Here is an 18464-nt window from a genome sequence, read left to right on the forward strand (position 1 = left end):
TTCCTAAGACCAAATCTAGAATTGAACCCCATCTTACTGGGCTTGTTACGCTCTGGCTAAAAAAGTTCTCTTGAATACAGTTCAAGAATTTTGCTCCCTCTGTGTCCTTCACGCTGCTTGTATCCCAGTTGATATTGGGATAGCCAACGTCCCCAATGGTTACTGCTTATTGTTTATGGACTCAGAAATCTGTCTACATATTTGCTCTTCTAACTCCCACTATTTGGAGTTCTATAGTACAGTGCAGTAGTGTGACCGTCCCTTTCTTATTCTGAGCTCAACCTATGTGGTCTCAATTGATGCTTCATTTACTAAATTATCCCTCTTCACAGCTGTAATTGATTCTTCAATTAATAATGCTACACCCCACTTTTCTTATCCCCCTCCCTATCCAGCCTGAAACCTGTATATCCAGCCTGAAACCTGGATATCCAGCCTGAAACCTGTATAACCAGCCTGAAACCTGTATAACCAGCCTGAAACCTGTATATGCAGCCTGAAACCTGTATATGCAGCCTGAAACCTGTATATGCAGCCTGAAACCTGTATATGCAGCCTGAAACCTGTGTATTCAGCCTGAAACCTGTATAACTAGCCTGAAACCTGAATAACCAGCCTGAAGCCTGTATATGCAGCCTGAAACCTGTATATGCAGCCTGAAACCTGTATATGCAGCCTGAAACCTGTATATGCAGCCTGAAACCTGTATATGCAGCCTGAAACCTGTGTATCCAGCCTGAAACCTGTGTATTCAGCCTGAAACCTGTATAACTAGCCTGAAACCTGTATAACCAGCCTGAAGCCTGAATATGCAGCCTGAAACCTGTATATGCAGCCTGAAACCTGTATATGCAGCCTGAAACCTGTATATCCAGCCTGAAACCTGTATATCCAGCCTGAAACTTGTATATCCAGCCTGAACAAAGAACAATACAGCACAGGAACAGGCCCTTCGGCCCTCCAAGCCCGCGCCGCTCCCTGGTCCAAACTAGACCATTCTTTTGTATCCCTCCATTCCCACTCTGTTCATGTGGCTATCTAGATAAGTCTTAAACGTTCCCAGTGTGTCCGCCTCCACCACCTTGCCCGGCAGCGCATTCCAGGCCCCCACCACCCTCTCTGTAAAATACGTCCTTCTGATATCCATGTTAAACCTCCCCCCCTCACCTTGAACCTATGACCCCTCGTGAACGTCACCACCGACCTGGGAAAAAGCTTCCCACTGTTCACCCTATCTATGCCTTTCATAATTTTATACACCTCTATTAGGTCACCCCTCATCCTCCATCTTTCCAGTGAGAACAACCCCAGTTTACCCAATCTCTCCTCATAATTAAGCCCTTCCATATCAGGCAACATCCTGGTAAACCTCCTCTGTACTCTCCCTAAAGCCTCCACGTCCTTCCGGTAGTGTGGCGACCAGAACTGGGCGCAGTAATCCAAATGCGGCCGAACCAACGTTCTATACAACCGCAACATCAGACCCCAACCTTTATACTCTATGCCCCGTCCTATAAAGGCAAGCATGCCATATGCCTTATTCACTACCTTCTCCACCTGTGACGTCACCTTCAAGGATCTGTGGACTTGCACACCCAGATCCCTCTGTGTATCTACACCCTTTATGGTTCTGCCATTTATCGTATAGCTCTCCCGTATGTTAGTTCTACCAAAATGCATCACTTCGCATTTATCTGGATTGAACTCCATCTGCCATTTCTTTGCCCAAATTTCCAGCCTATCTATATCCTTCTGTACCCTCTGACAATGTTCCTCACTATCTGCAAGTCCAGTCATTTTCGTGTCGTCCGCAAACTTACTGATCACCCCAGTTACACCTTCTTCCAGATCGTTTATATAAATCACAAACAGCAGACGTCCCAATACAGAGCCCTGCGGAACACCACTAGTCACAGGCATCCAGCCGGAAAAAGACCCTTCCACTACCACCCTCTGTCTTCTGTGACCAAGCCAGTTCTCTACCCATCTAGCCACCTCCCCCTTTATCCCATGAGATCCAACCTTTTGCACCAACCTACCATGAGGGACTTTATCAAACGCCTTACTAAAGTCCATATAGACGACATCCACGGCCCTTCCCTCGTCAACCGTTCTAGTCACTTCTTCAAAAAACTCCACCAGGTTAGTGAGGCATGACCTCCCTCTCACAAAACCATGCTGACTATCGTTAATGAGTTTATTCCTTTCTAAATGCGCATACATCCTATCTCTAAGAATCCTCTCCAACAACTTCCCCACCACGGACGTCAAGCTCACCGGCCTATAAATTCCCGGGTTATCCTTCCTACCCTTCTTAAATAACGGGACCACATTAGCTGAAACCTGTATAACCAGCCTGAAACCTGTATATCCAGCCTGAAACCGCTATGTCCAGCCTGAAACCGCTATGTCCAGCCTGAAACCTGTATATCCAGCCTGGAACCTGTATATCCAGCCTGAAACCTGTATATCCAGCCTGAAACCTGTATATCCAGCCTGAAACCGCTATGTCCAGCCTGAAACCTGTATATCCAGCCTGGAACCTGTATATCCAGCCTGAAACCTGTATATCCAGCCTGAAACCTGTATATCCAGCCTGAAACCTGTATATCCAGCCTGAAACCTGTATAACCAGCCTGAAACCTGTATATCCAGCCTGAAACCTGTATATCCAGCCTGAAACCTGTATATCCAGCCTCAAGCCTGTGTATCCAGCCTGAAGCCTGTATATCCAGCCTGAAGCCTGTGTATCCAGCCTGAAGCCTGTATATCCAGCCTGAAACCTGTATATCCAGCCTGAAACCTGAATATCCAGCCTGAAACCTGTATATCCAGCCTGAAACCTGAATATCCAGCCTGAAACCTGAATATCCAGCCTGAAACCTGTATATCCAGCCTGAAACCTGTATAACCAGCCTGAAACCTGTATATCCAGCCTGAAGCCTGTGTATCCAGCCTGAAACCTGTATATCCAGCCTGAAGCCTGTGTATCCAGCCTGAAGCCTGTATATCCAGCCTGAAACCTGTATATCCAGCCTGAAACCTGAATATCCAGCCTGAAACCTGAATATCCAGCCTGAAACCTGTATATCCAGCCTGAAACCTGTATATCCAGCCTGAAACCTGAATATCCAGCCTGAAACCTGTATATCCAGCCTGAAACCTGTATATCCAGCCTGAAACCTGTATAACCAGCCTGAAACCTGTATATCCAGCCTGAAACCTGTATAACCAGCCTGAAACCTGTATAACCAGCCTGAAACCTGTATAACCAGCCTGAAACCTGTATAACCAGCCTGAAACCTGTATATCCAGCCTGAAACCTGTATAACCAGCCTGAAACCTGTATATCCAGCCTGAAACCTTTAGAACCAGGCTGAAACTTCTATATCCAGCTGCTTTCGTGCTCCTCCTTACGCAGGTTTCTGTTATCGCGATGTTATCACGTAGCCATGTGTTTATCTGTAGCGATGGTAGTCATGATGTGGAGATGCCAGAGTTGGACTGGGGTAAACACAGTAAGAAGTTTAACAACACCAGGTTAAAGTCCAACAGGTTTATTTGGTTGCAAAAGCCACAAGCTTTCGGAGCCTTAAGCTCCTTCTTCAGGTGAGTGGGAATTCTGTTCACAAACAGGGCATATAAAGACACAAACTCAATTTCATTCCAACCATTATTCATGTTAATTGAGTTTGTGTCTTTATATGCCCTGTTTGTGAACAGAATTCCCACTCACCTGAAGAAGGAGCTTAAGGCTCCGAAAGCTTGTGGCTTTTGCTACCAAATAAACCTGTTGGACTTTAACCTGGTGTTGTTAGTCTTCTTACTTTATCTGTACCCTCAGCTCATCAGCTTTATTTACTATAATAAAATCAAAATACTGCATGCTGGAAATATGAAAGAAAAACAGAAAATGCTGGGAAATTTCAGCAGGTCTGGCAGCATCTGCAGAGTGAGAAACAGAGCTGACTATGTATTTACTACGCTCCTTACATTTACACACATACCTTTTAACACTGTCAGATTCCTGTGCTGTACACTGTTTTACCTGTGCTGCCTCTGACTCTCAGAGCCACTCACTAATTCTCCATTTTCTGTTCCCTGCTCTGAACTTTCCTGTTGAGTGCAGTCATCCTGTTTGCCTTGACTGTTAACGTCTTTACTTACCAACTCTTTTCAAACTCATGAATTTATTAAATGGGGAAAAAAAAGCTTGAAGCGGCTTAGTCCCAGGTGGCACTTGGCACCTTCTCTGACGTGATGTCTTGTTTTCACTGACATTCAGCGTACTGTGGGGTCAGAGTATGACCTTTCAGACCTGACATCTGGGCCCGAATATACATCCAACAAACAGGAGAAAGTAGGTTTCCAGTTCCTTGTCGTGGTAATGGTAATTGAGAAACATGAGCTGAAAACCGGCTAAACCGCACCTCCCGCTCCCCCTCCCCTTCACACTGCAGCATTACCACAATAGGGAATCCTGTAGAATTGAGCTGAATAAGAAGTCTCACAACACCAGGTTAAAGTCCAACAGGTTTATTTGGTAGCAAATACCATAAGCTTTCGGAGCACTGCTCCTTCGTCAGATGGAGTGGATATCTGCTCTCAAACAGTGCAAACAGACACAAAAATCAAATTACAGAATACTAATTAGAATGCAAATCTCTACAGCCAGCCAGGTCTTAAAGGTACAGACAATGTGGGTGGAGGGAGCATTCAACACAGGTTAAAGAGATGTGTATTGTCTCCAGACAGAACAGCCAGTTTAATAAATTCATAACACAGGCATTCAGCCTTGGATCTTCAGGTAAGCGTTCTCCAAGGCGGCCTTCACGACACACGACAGCGCAGAGTCACTGAGCAGAAACTGATAGCCAAGTTCCGCACACATGAGGACGGCCTAAACCGGGATGTTGGATTTATGTCACATTATCAGTAACCCCCACAGCTTTCCCCCTGATCTTGCAGAATCTCACTAGCTGTTCTGTCTGGAGACAATACACATCTCTTTAACCTGTGTTGAATGCTCCCTCCACCCACATTGTCTGTACCTTTAAGACCTGGCTGGCTGTAGAGATTTGCATTCTAATCAGTATTCTGTAACTTGATTTCTGTGTCTGTGCACTGTTTGAGAGCAGATATCCACTCCATCTGACGAAGGAGCAGTGCTCCGAAAGCTTATGGTATTTGCTACCAAATAAACCTGTTGGACTTTAACCCGGTGTTGTGAGACTTCTTACTGTGCTTACCCCAGTCCAACACCGGCATCTCCACATCAATTGAGCAGAAGACAGGGGCGCAATGTCAATCCTGCCAGTGGCAGCTATAATTTCCATGTTTCATTATGTCTCCCTCACTCTGCAGCCTGCCTACCGACTGCAGGACCTGGCACTCAGGGGCAATATCAATGTGAAAGTGGCAGCTCAATACCTCAGTGAGGCACCGTTGACTTGGAATTTGAACCCAACTTTCCCTGAGGACGATCTTTCTGTTTGATTTGATTTGATTTATTATTGTCACATGCATTAGTATACAGTGAAAAGTATTGTTTCTTGCGCGCTATACAGACAAAGCATACCATTCATAGAGAAGGAAAGGAGAGAGTGCAGAATGTAGCGTTACAGTCATAGCTAGGGTGTAGAGAAAGATCAACTTAATGCAAGGTCGGTCCATTCAAAAGTCTGATGGCAACAGCGAAGAAGCTGTTCTTGAGTTGGCTGGTACGTGATCTCAGACTTCCGTATTTTTTTCCAGATGGAAGAAGGGGGAAGAGAGAATGTCCGCGGTGCGTGGGATCCTTAATTATGCTGTCTGCTTTGCCGAGGCAGCGGGAAGTGTAGACAGAGTCAATGCATGAGAGGCTGGTTTGCGTGATAGGCTGGGCTTCCCTGAGCTTCGGAACTGACTGTGCTTGTGGAATGTGCAGGGTCTAGGAGCTCCAATCGGGTCTCTTATTGGCGGCCGAAAGGAATTTATCGAGCAGGCCCTCCGAGTGCGGAAAGTGCTTGGAGGGGGCATGAGGCAGGCTGGGGTGTTGGCAGCCGCAGGACTCATCTCCTTATCAGATATGGTCGAAAGGCTCCGAGATGACCACAGAAACGCCAGGAAGTTTGCTGAAGGTACCAACTGTTTATAAATGTTTCACTGTTCACCTCCTTACCTCAAAATGAACCATCGCAGTTCTGTCCCATTTTCAATTGATTCAAAGAACAAAAGGTCCAGCACAGGAACAGGCCCTTCAGCCCTCCAAGCCCATGCCGATCATGATGCCCTAACTAAAAAGAAAATTTTTGCCCTTACTTTGTCCGTACCCCTCGATTCCCTTCCTGTTCGTGTCCCATCCAGGTGCCTCATAAATGTTGTTAATGTGCCTGCTTTCATCACATCCTCTGGCAGTGCGTTCCAGGCACCCACCACTCTCTGTGTGAAAAACTTCCCCCACACATCTCCCTTAAACTTTCCCCCTCTCCCCTTGAACCTGTGCCCCCTTGTAATTGACACTTCCACCCTTGGAAAAAGCCTCTGACTCTCCACCCTGTCTGTGCCTCTCATAATTTTGTAGACCTCTATCAGGTCTCCCCTCAACCTCTGACTTTCCAGTGAAAACAATCCTAGTTTATTCAACCTCTTCTCAGATCCAACACCCTCAAGACCGGATAACATCCTGCTGAACCTTCTTTGCACTCACTCCAAAGCTTCCACGTCTTTCTGATAATGTGGTGACCAGAACTACATGCAATACTCCAAATGCGGCCTAACCAAGGTTTTATATAGCTGCAGCATGATTTCCCAACTCCTGTACTCAGTGCCCTGGCTGATGAAAGCAAGCGTGCCAAATGCCTTCTTAACCACCTTGGCCACCTGTGTTGCCACTTTTAGGGAACTGTGGACCTGCATGCCCAGATCCCTCTGTATGTTAATGTTCCTTAGGGTTCTGCCATTTAATTCATACTTAAATTTAATCTTTCAAAATGCATCACCTTGCATTTGTCCAGATTAAACTCCATCTGCCATTTCTGTGCCCAAGTCTCCAATCTATCAATATTCTGTTGGATCCTCTGACAATATCCGGCAGTATCAGCAACTCCGCCAATCTTCATGTCATCTGCAAACTTACTAATCAGACCACCACATTTTCCTCCGGATCATTTATATATACCATAAACAAGAGAGGTCCCAGCACTGATCCCTGCAGAACACCACTAGCTACGGATCTCCATTCTGCAAAACACCCTTCCATCGCTACCCACTGTCTTCTATAACCAAGCCAGTTCTGTATCCATCTGGTCAACAGTGTTTATTTCCTTTATAAAGCAAGAAAATCCACACCGGTGAAGTGGCGCAAGGTGATAACTTGCTGATGGACAATTTGTTTCCTGTGCCCTGTCATTAGTTGTGTTGGAATATTCGGCCTGCAGTTGGTGCAGCGTGATCCATGGGGTGGTCCACATGTTGACCAGACTGTATGCTGCTCTGTGTAACACAGCAAGCCAGCCTCAAAGCCCTCGCAGCTAAAATGGAGGCCCAAGGCATTAAATGCTGACTTGAGATTACAAATGAGAGTCTGGTGCACCGAATTGAGGCCTCGGACGTACCCACAAGAGTGAGCCTACTTCAGACTGAGCCAGTCTGGGTCAGAGTCACTCCATCTGGCAGACCTCGGGGTGCTTATATTTGGAACAGCGTGTGGATCACATTCTGGCGTGGCTCAGATTGTGCTTACCTACAGGAAACTAATAAATGGAATAAATCTTTGTTCTGAATATTCAGCCCAAACAGGGCGGATTCTGTTTTTGGATCAGAAACTTGTCTCCGGCTTGCGAATGATTTTTCAGAGTCCTTTGTGCACACAGGTTTCCTGTCCACTTTGAGGCAGTGGTGACAGGAACAGAAATGGGTCAGATGAAGCATGGGACTGACTTAAACCCTTCCACCCCCCCCCCCCCCCCCCCCCCGCCCCCCCTGCCAACAGCACTGAGGCTGCTGGTTATCCTTGGGGAGAAGTCTGCAGATTTTACCAAGGCACTCTGCAGCACCAGAGGAACATTCAATGTTAACAGGAGGAACCGGGAGTCTGGCCCCCCTATTAGGGCATCGATGGACATCTGCATCTAATGTTGTAGTGAGTGGAGGGATGGTGCTGGGAGGAGCTCTCTGTGTTGTGTTAAATGAGTCATTGGGGTGTTGTTTTCCTGTTCCTGCCCAACTGGTTTCCTCTATTTGCATTCTATAGATGATGATAGACATCGGGGGCTCCTTTCGTTTCCACCATAACAGGAAATGGGGTTTGACCAAAGATGTGCGGGTTATGTTAATTGGCCATGCGATATTTCCCCTTGGTGTCAGGGGGACTAGATATGTGGGGTTACGGGAATAGGGCCTGGGTGGGATTATTGTCGGTGCAGGCTCGATGGGCTGAATGACCTCCTTCTGCACTGGAGGGATTCTATAATTCTATGACCTTGACCGTAACCTGTATCATCCAAGGAACAAGGACAGCAGATGCACAGGAACACCCACCACCTGCAGGTTCCCCACCAAGCCACACCCCGTGACTTGGAGCTATATCACCATTCCTTCACTGTCCCTGGAACTCCCTTCTAAACCTCACTGCGGATATACCTACACCACATGGAAGTGGTGGGTTGTCACCTGAGGAAAGGCTGGAGAGACAAGGCTCGATCTTCTGGAGTTTAGAAGTGTAAGAGGCGACTCGATTGAAACATACAAGATCCTGAGGGGACTTGACGGAGTGAATGTGGAGAGAATATTTCCTCAGGTGGAAGAATCTAGAACCTGGGGTCACTGTTTAAAAATGAAGGCTTGCCCATTTAAGACAGAGATAAGGAGGACTTTTTCCTCTGGGGGTTGAGAGTCTTTGGAACTCTCTTCCTCAAAAGGTGGTGGAAGCAGAATCTTGGAATATTTTTAAGATAGATTCTTGATAAGGAGGTGAAACGTTACCGGGAGTAAGCAGGAATGTGAAGTTACAGTTAAAATCAGATCAACTGTGATCTTATTGAATGGTGGAAGAGGCTCGAGGGGCCAAGTGGCCTACTTTTGCCCTGAATCTCTCTGAATCTGCTCTGAAGGGCGGCACAGTGGTTAGCGCTGCTGCCCCACAGCGCCAGGGACCCCTATTCGATTCCCAGCTTGGGTCACTGTGTGGGGTCTGCACGTTCTCCCCGAGCCTGTGTGGGTTTCCTCCGGGTGCTCCAATTTCCTCCCACAATCGGAAAGATGTACTGGTTAGGTGCATTGGCCATGCTAAATTCTCCCTCAGTGTACCCAAACAGGTGCCAGAGTTTAGCGACTAGGGGATTTTCACAGTAACTTCATTGCAGTGTTAATGTAAGCCTATTTGTTACACTAATAAATATACTTAAGTAAGTATATTTTTATGTATTTATGTTCTCAGGGCCAATTAGGGACGGGCAATAAATGCTGACCTAATCAACGAACATCCTGTGAAAGAAAAGGAAAAAATGTGAGATTGCGGTAAAGATACATGATAATTGTTGAATTTACTGATGGCACAAAGATGGACAGGACAGTAAGTTGTGACGAGAACATAAGGAGTCTGCAAAGTGATATAGACAGATTAAATGAGTGGGTAAAAATCTGGCAAATGGGAAAATGTGAACTTGTACACTATTCCAGGAAGAATAGAAAATGTAAATGGAGAGAGATTACAGAACTCTGAGGTACAGAGGGATCTGGGTGTACTGGTTCATGAATCACAAAATGTTAGTGTTCAGGTAAAGCAAGTGATTAGGAAGGCAAATGGAATGTTGTCATTTTTGCAAGGGGAATGGAATATAAAAGTCAGGAAGTTTTGTTGCAGCTGTACAGAGTGTTGGTGAGGCCACATCAAGAGTACTGTGGAGTACTGTGTACAGTTTTGGTCTCCTCCTTTCAATAGGATATAATTGCATTTGAAACAGTTCAGAGAGGGTTCACGTGATTGATTCCTGGGATGAGGGGGTTATCCTGGGATGAGGGTGTGGTTGGACAGGCTGAGTCTGTAACTACTGGAGGAGTTTTGAAGAATGAGGGGCAATCCTACTGAATTATATAAGATCCTGAGGGAGCTTGACAAGGTGGATGCTGAAAGAAAGTTTTCCCTTCTGGAAGAGACTATCATAGAATCCCTACAGTGCAGAAGGAGGCCATTCGGCCCATCTGCAACCACCACAGAGCCCCCAGGCCCTATTCCTGTAACCTCACAACCTGCTAATCCCCTGACACTAGGGTCAATTTAGCCCAGCCAATCAACCTAACCCGCACATCTTTGGATTGTGGAGGAAACCGGAGCACCTGGAGGAAACCCACGCAGACACAGGGAGAATGTGCAAACTCCACACAGACAATGACCCAAGCCGGGAATTGAACCCAGGTCCCTGGCGCTGTGAGGCAGTAGTGCTAACCACTGTGCCACCGTGTCGCCCCGTGTCTTCAAAGGATTTGATTTATCCCCCAGGGTCCATCTATGCACTCTAACTTGGGGACACAATTTAAAAATAATGGAACTTCCATTTGTGACAGAGATCAGGAGATTTCCTTTCTCTGAGGGCCACGAGCCTGTGGAATTCAATTTCCAGAAGCCAATGGGGGCAAGTTCATTGTATCTTTAAGGCTGTTAAATAAATTCTTGACTCACAGAAGGTCAAAGGGTATAGGAGAGGCCACAAGCAAATCAACCATGGTCTCATCAAATGTTGGCACAGGCTCGAGGGGCCGAATGGCCTACTCCTGCTCCTAATTTGTATACTTACCTGGTCCAGAAACGAGGAACTTCAATTACTTAGGATGGATGTATTCAAAATCATGAGGTTTCTGAACAGAGTAAGTAGGGAAAAAACTGTTCCCATTGGTGGTGAACCAGAGGACACAGATTGAAGGTAATTGGCAAAAGAATCACTGGAGAAATGAGAGAAATCTTTTTACGCTGCGATTGTTACGATCTGGAATGCACTGCCTGAAAGTGTGGTGGAAGCAGGTTCATTCGAGGCGTGTGAGAGAGAATTGGATTGTTATTTGAAAAGGAAGAATGTGCAGGGTTATGAGGAGAAGCCAGAGGAATGGCAATAGATGATTGATCGTTTAGAGAGAAGATGCAAACACGACTGGCTGAATGGCCTCCTGTGCTGTAACGATTCTGTGATTCTGTGGAAGATGTTACTCACCCGAGACTTGGTCCAGGCACTGGAGGGAAATCCTGAGAAGCCTAATGACTTGCTCAATGCTTGTTCCACTGAGCAGGGGTGTTGCCTCTGTGCCTCTCTTCAGGGCTCCCATTTAGGAGTCAGTAACCATGTCTTCAAGGGATACAATTTATCTCCTAGGGTCCATCCATATACTTTGGGGGCCAAAGGGAAGATCTGAGGCAGCGTCGAAAGATTGAGAGTGAAGCAGTCATGGCAACTGCAGGAAAGTGTGCGCCCACATGAAAGAAGCGCTAGTTGTGCTCCCAGAACAGTTGAATGTTGTGTGAGTGCAAGCTCTCCTTGTTGATGAATCTCACTGACCACTGGGTACTTTGGCTACATGGGTGCATTCGATGAGGTCCTGCATCAATGGATTCCAAAGCCTTGAGGTCCCGCCTGTTGTGAAGAGAATGTGCTGTCCAGCTCTGACAGAGAGGACATCAGTGATTAGTGAGGGTGGAGTGATGTGCAGCCATTAGTGAGATGCCACTGAAGTCCTCAGCTGATCCTTGGAAAGAACCAGAAAGTGAAGAGTTTCAAGGCTTCAGTGATTTTGACAGCCACGAAAAGGCATAGCGCCCAGTGCTGCAAGGTATGAGGTCTTTGACAATGAGGGCACGATCGCTGTGATATTTTGCCGAAGGTTTTGTGATCTCCTGCGGCACTGGTTCTCTTCAATGTTACATCCTATATTGAGGGTGGGGCCTCCGTGTTCATCCTGACCTCCTGCCGCTTGGGACTCTGCCCTTCCTGTGGAGGATGTTGCCCCTCATTGCCCAAAATTTGCCTTCTGCTCTCTGAACCTGCCATCTCATGTTTCCAGTCTGGGTGCTGAGTATCTACTTCCTCTGCCACCTGTGCAGTACCAAGTGCCCAGTCCCTCTTTGCCCCCTTATAGTGCCAGGGTGATGCCCTGGGACAGCCATGAGTGGCTCCCCCTCTCTGTAACTGTCTCACATCCACTGACCCGCAACTGGCAATCCCTTCAAACTCTCCCCTCTGACAAGTTTTTAACAAACCTTTTAAACGATTTAAATTTACTTTAGCAGTGGGATTACTGACCCACCCTTTCATTGTCTTGGTGAAGGATAGAGTATTGGGATCGGCACCCTGTAACTGATGGCTGAAGCCAGTATATTCAGCCCACTGCCATTCCCAATCTGGGAATGGGCCTGAAAACTCAGTCCGATTTTTAGTTAATGCAAAGATGTGCTCGAAGGCAACCTGAAGACCCTGTTTTTATAAGCCTGCGGCTGCATTTAAGTAACTACTGTAGCCACATAAATGGGATGATTGGAGGTCATTGCAGGGTTGTTATTTACCAATGTCCTATCACAGAGCGGCATTAAAATCAGGAGCCTCTGTGATGAAACTACGCGTGTTATCAAACTAAAAAACCACGTGGAAGCAACTGACCAAGATAGCTGTCTCCCTGATCATTCATTCCTCCTTCATCAGTTCTTGGGGAAGAAGCTTTCATTGGGGTGGTTTATACTTTTGTTTAAAGGAGTTTGAGAGGATCTGACCATGTCCTGTTCAGCCCAAGATTTTCGTATGTTGAGTCTTTTCTCAGCCCCTGTGTTGACCTTTGTGGTGTACGGCTGGGTCAGTGTCCGCTACGGCTGGGTCAGTGTCCGCTACGGCTGGGTCAGTGTCCGCTACGGCTGGGTCAGTGTCCGCTACGGCTGGGTCAGTGTCCGCTACGGCTGGGTCAGTGTCCGCTACGGCTGGGTCAGTGTCCGCTACGGCTGGGTCAGTGTCTGCTACGGCTGGGTCAGTGTCCGCTACGGCTGGGTCAGTGTCCGCTACGGCTGGGTCAGTGTCTGCTACGGCTGGGTCAGTGTCCGCTACGGCTGGGTCAGTGTCCGCTACGGCTGGGTCAGTGCTCGCTGCGTCACTGAAGGAACAAGCAGGTGAACTGAGCTAACAGGATTCACTGAGTGACAGTCCCCCTTATGAATCATAGAATCATAGAATCCTTACAGTACAGAAGGGGGCCATTTGGCCCATCGAGTCTGCACCGACCACAATCCCACCAAGGCCCGAGCCCCATATATTTCCCCTGCTAATCCCCCTGATACTAGGGTCAATTTAGCATGGCCAATCCACCTAACCCACACATCTTTGGACTGTGGGAGGAAATCGGAGCATTTTAAGATTTAAATTGGCTTGAAAGCGAATTGCCAGATGCAAAGTCCAAAGCATTTTTACCACGAATTAACGGGCTTCTGGTCGTAGGTAAGATGAGTGATATCAACATGTACAAAATACAAGGCCAAGTGATACAAATATCTCAGTGAGCACAGTATAACTTAATCTCAGAGTAAGCGGTCACCCATTTGTGGCAGAGATGAGGAATTTCTTCTCTCAGAGGGTAGGAATCTGTGGAATTCTTTACCATTGAGAGCTGGGTAGTTAAATATGTTCAAGGCTGAGATTGACACACTTTTGATGGATAAGGGAATTGAGAGTTACGGGGATAAAGTGGGAAATGCAATTGAGGATTATCATATAGATCAGTTATTGAATGACAGAGAAGACTCAATGGGTTGAATGGCCTGCTTCTACTCCTAAGCCTTATGAGGGCGAATTTACCCAATTCACCCGCCATGGGAATCATAGCAGGCGGGGGGCGGATCATGGAAAGGTCTGTTGACCTCGGGCGGGATTTTCCGGTTTCAGGGCGAGCGTGGCTGGAAAATCCTGCCCATGGTGTGTTTGTGTTGTGGTCCGGATTAACCAGCTGTTTATTGTGCTGTCTGTAACTATACTGGTGGTAGATGTCGCTATTCTCCTTTTCACTAGTCAAAAGATATTAACGGATATGGAGCCAAACCAGGTGGGTGGAATTAAAATACAGATACACCATCATCTCATCGTAAAATGGAATGGGCTGAAAGGGCTGAATGGCCAACCCCTGTCCCTATGACCAATCAATATTGTCTTACCACACTACTGCAATCTTGTTCACAGGCATTCAGACATTTGCCACCTCCGTTTGTAACGTCGATATCAACGCCGTAGAGACAAATATTCTAATGTTCACAATGACTGACCCAAGAATCTCACCCAAGGAATTCTGTGACAAGATGGCAGAGGTGACTGAGGAGGAAGTGAGTGTGATGGGGTGTGGGGTGCGAGTGCTGCTACAGCAAGTCTACGAGTGCACAGTCCGAGCTGTTTGGCACCTGGACGTATCCGAGGAGGACACTGACCTGGCCTTACAGAAATTGCAATACGTGATAAAGTCAATCAAAACTAGCAATGGATCCACCAAATCTTGCAATCCTTAAACCTGGCTTGAAGAGAATGAAATATTCTCAGGTGAAGAATAAGTGTGTTGTTTTGGATTAATTGTCAGGTCTGATGACATTGTTCGCAACGGTTTGCAACGTTTGTTCGTGGGAATCATATTTCGCGAATTATGTGCTTTGCTGTTAATTTTAAAATTCTCATCCTTGTTTCTCCACGGCCTTGGCACTCCCGATCTTGTAATCACCTCCAGTCTCACAAGCCTGGTGTACTACCTGCCGAGTTACCATTGAGCAAGTGTAAAGTTCACTAAGAGGCTATTTTTCTTTTATATATTCATGGGATGTGGGTCAGGCTGGGCCAGCATTTATTGCCCATCCCTGAGGGCTCTGGAGTCACATGTAGACCAGACCAGGTAAGGACGGCAGATTTCCTTCCCTAAAGGACATTAGTGAACCAGATGGATTTTTACAACAATCGGCAATGGTTTCACGGTCATCATTAGACTTTTAATTCCAGATTCTTATTGAATTCAATTTATTGAATTCAAATTTCACCATCTGCCACGGTGGGATTCAAACCCAGATCCCCAGAGCAATACCCTGGGTCTTCTGGAATAGTTGTCCAGTGACAATACCACTACGCTACCACCTCCCCATTAGCTGTTCATGTAACAGTGCACAAAACCAGGCCTAATATTTTGCCTGTGACTGACTACTAGCCCAGTGACTGTCCAACTCCAGTGATCAGGCAAACATGAGATGGGGGCATTTACTGCAATTCATAGAATCCCTACAGCACAGAAGGAGGCCATTCGGCCCATTGAGTCTGTACCGACCACAATCCCACCCAGGCCCTATTCCCGTAACCCCCACACATTACTCTGCTAATACCCCTGACACTAGGGTCAATTTAGCACGGCCAATCAACCTGACCCGCACATCTTTGGACTGTGGGAGGAAACCGGAGCACCCGGAGGAAACCGACACAGACACGGGGGAAAAAGTGCCAACTCCACCCAAATAGTGACCCGAGACTGGAATTGAATCTGGGTCCCTGGCACTATGAGGCAGCTGTGCTAACCACCGTGCTGCCCAATTGCCAAGAGAAAGCCGACCTAATAATGAAGAATTGTTGAGTGATTCAGAAAAGGGTGAAAATGAAGTGCTAAAAATATGATCTAAAATGTGCACGATGAAAATGATGTTCTAGTAATTAATTTCCAATTACCGGAATATATAATGTGACTCAGTGGAGTGGGATTTATACTGGTGGCTGAATCCAACTGAATAAGCTGTTTGTGTCAAAGTTTTTAGGTAGCGAGTTATTGTTTTTGATAAATGAAAGGAGCTGCTATTATACCTGTCATTTACAGGGCTTGACAATGTTCTAGCATTTAATTATGTTTCCTTTGTGTTAAAACTGTTTAAAGTTTTGGAAATAAATTTGACAGAGAAGTTCAGCTTGCAGGATGCTGTCATTTTAACGCTCCTACACTTCCTTAACAAGCAGCAAAAAAAAACATTTCCAAGTTGCAAAAGAAATATCTGCGGATGCCGATTGTGCACAAACCAAACCAGGAAGATCCTCAGACCATCACCGAATGTTACCAGTTGAAGGTCATGTACAAGGTGAACGGACCGACAATGGACTTTACCAGGTAGTCTCCTGAAATACTGTGTGGCTTGCCTGTCTGCGTGTGAGGTGGCGAGGGGGTTTTTTAAATTCATTCGTGGGATGTGGGCATCGTTGACTGGGCCAATGTTTGCTGCCCATCCCTAATTGCCCCTGTAATAAGTCTTCGGAGGCAGAAATCCCTTCATCAAAATCCCTTTAGAACAAAGAACAATACAGCACAGGAACAGGCCCTTCGGCCCTCCAAGCCCGCGCCGCTCCCCGGTCCAGGATTGAATCCTGAATCCAGGATCCCCGCCCAATTTTCCAGCCTATCTACATACTAATATCCTATCCACCGAGCTGTCCCTCACAGCTACGATGCTTTGTTCATCACAACCTATTAGCTCTCCCCCACCCCCCATTCCAGACCATGTGATCTCCAGGGAGAGGCGAAAACCCAGAGTGAAAACCCCAGGGCCAATATGGGGAAAAAAATCTGGGAAATTCCTCTCCGACCCCCTGAGGCGATCGAAACGAGTCCAGGAGATCACACTGGCCCTGATCGGAAAATGCTTCCCAACCCTATTCATTTATTTACAATTCCAACAGCAGTGTACAGAGTGCTATCAGTCAGCAGTCTACCTTCAGGAGTGCCAGAGGAACTGACACTCCAGGTTAAATACAAGGAAAAGACTCCCTGATTGGTCCATCAATTGAATCCTTAATCAGGGAGTTTATATTCCATAGGTCAACCTCAATGGCCTGATTGAAGGCATTGCAGCCCCTCGAACTGTTTTCAGAGGATCTGGAATCTCTTGGCAGCCGGGCTGGGTGAGGACGGCAGATTCCCTTCCACATTAGTGAACCAGATGGGTTTTTACAACAATCGACAATGGTTTTGATTCCACTTTTTTTTAAATTCAAATTTCACCATCTGCTGTGGTGGGATTTGTACCGGAGACCTGGGGCATTACCCTGGGTTTTTGAATTATTAGCCCGTGGCAGTACCACCACATCAACCCCACCCCACCATATGTGTTGCAGATCACCCACTGAGCCTGAGTTGCTGTGGCAACATCCACTCTTCCATGCCTGTTGTGGTTTGGGGCTATGGATGGTGATGCTATGAGGCTCCAATGTCCTTCGCCTCAAGCATGGCTGACCAGGAATCTCTCCCGCTCTTACCACCTGCCATTGGCGTGATTTTGGAAGGATAACGCAGGTTGGTACTCAACCCACTTTGGCTACATTATGAACACACCTTCCTTGGCCCTCACTTCTTGGGGGGGTAGGGGACACTTCAACCTTAAGCTTCTGGCTTGGAGGCAGGGATACTACCCACTGTGCCACACGTACGTCTATGAGTGTCATGCTATGTGTGTGTGTGCCTGCTTCACCTGATTTTATGGGTGTGGATGAGTGAGTGTCATTAGCTCAGCGTTTGGGACTGACACCCCGGCTATCCCGTCTATGTGAGGATGCGGTAGATTGCTGAGTTTTCATGTCTCCTCTATGTCAGGAGAAGTGGCCAGAGAGCTGCCGGGGCCTGGCCAGCTTTACCCACCCTCGTCCCCTGCCAATAGGACTAAGCCCAGCAGCAATCCCTCCTCCAACCAAATAGTTACTGAAACAAAAACAGAAAATGCCAGATAAACTCAGCAGGTCCGACAGCATCTGTGGAGACAGAAACAGTTGCTGTTTCGAGTCCATGTGACCCTTCTACAGAACTGAAGAGGGATAGAAATGTGATTAATTATATAGTTGGCGATGGAGGGATGGGGCAGAATGGAAAGTGGATACTTTGATTTGATTTATTATTGTCATGTGGATTGGTATACAGTGAAAAGTATTGTTTCTTGCACGCTATACAGACAAAGCATACCATTCACAGAGAAGGAAAGGAGAGAGTGCAGAATGTAGCGTTACAGTCATAGCTGATACAGTCATAGTGATAGGTCGGAGCTAAGGAGAGATTGACAAAGATGTCACGGACATGAGACAAAGGAACTATTGAAGATGCCATTGGGAACTGAAGAGTGCTAATAGCGGCAAAGCTCAGATAGCAGAATGTTAATCGGAGAACAGAGGTCAGTGCTCAGTGGGAGGAAAACTGACCAACAAGGGACAGTGCCACGCAGAGGAGGTGTGGGATTGTGTTCAGACAAGCCAGGGGAAATGAATAACAGAACAACAAAAAGGGGGTGTTGTTATATATTTAAGTGGATGCATGATTACTGTTAGAGCAGGTCACATGATTTGATGGTGATGTCACTGGGGTGACTGCTCCTGCCTTAGATTCATTTTCTACTCTGTACCGGCAACACTACCTCCGATAAATCTGTTGTCGTTATTTTGAAACTAGCTGTGAAAACCACATCTTTTCTTCTT

At 46.7% G+C, this 18464-nt stretch overlaps 1 protein-coding gene across 2 annotated transcripts in view; it reads left to right on the forward strand.

Annotated features, from left to right (window-relative positions):
* tha1 (threonine aldolase 1) overlaps window positions 1-16498 on the forward strand; it is a 90329-nt gene extending 73831 nt beyond the window's left edge. The window contains exons 6-7 of one of the 2 annotated variants that reach the window (XM_078225685.1): window positions 5927-6119; window positions 14181-16495. In XM_078225685.1, the coding sequence (XP_078081811.1) occupies window positions 5927-6119; window positions 14181-14500 (513 nt within the window). In that variant the 3' untranslated portion in view covers window positions 14501-16495. Of the gene's footprint in view, window positions 1-5926; window positions 6120-14180 lie in introns of both variants that reach the window. The other variant, XM_078225686.1, reaches the window with a different exon arrangement.
* Window positions 16499-18464: the final 1966 nt, after the last annotated feature.

Source organism: Mustelus asterias, chromosome 12 (genome assembly GCF_964213995.1).
Source record: "Mustelus asterias chromosome 12, sMusAst1.hap1.1, whole genome shotgun sequence".
NCBI lineage: Eukaryota > Metazoa > Chordata > Chondrichthyes > Carcharhiniformes > Triakidae > Mustelus > Mustelus asterias.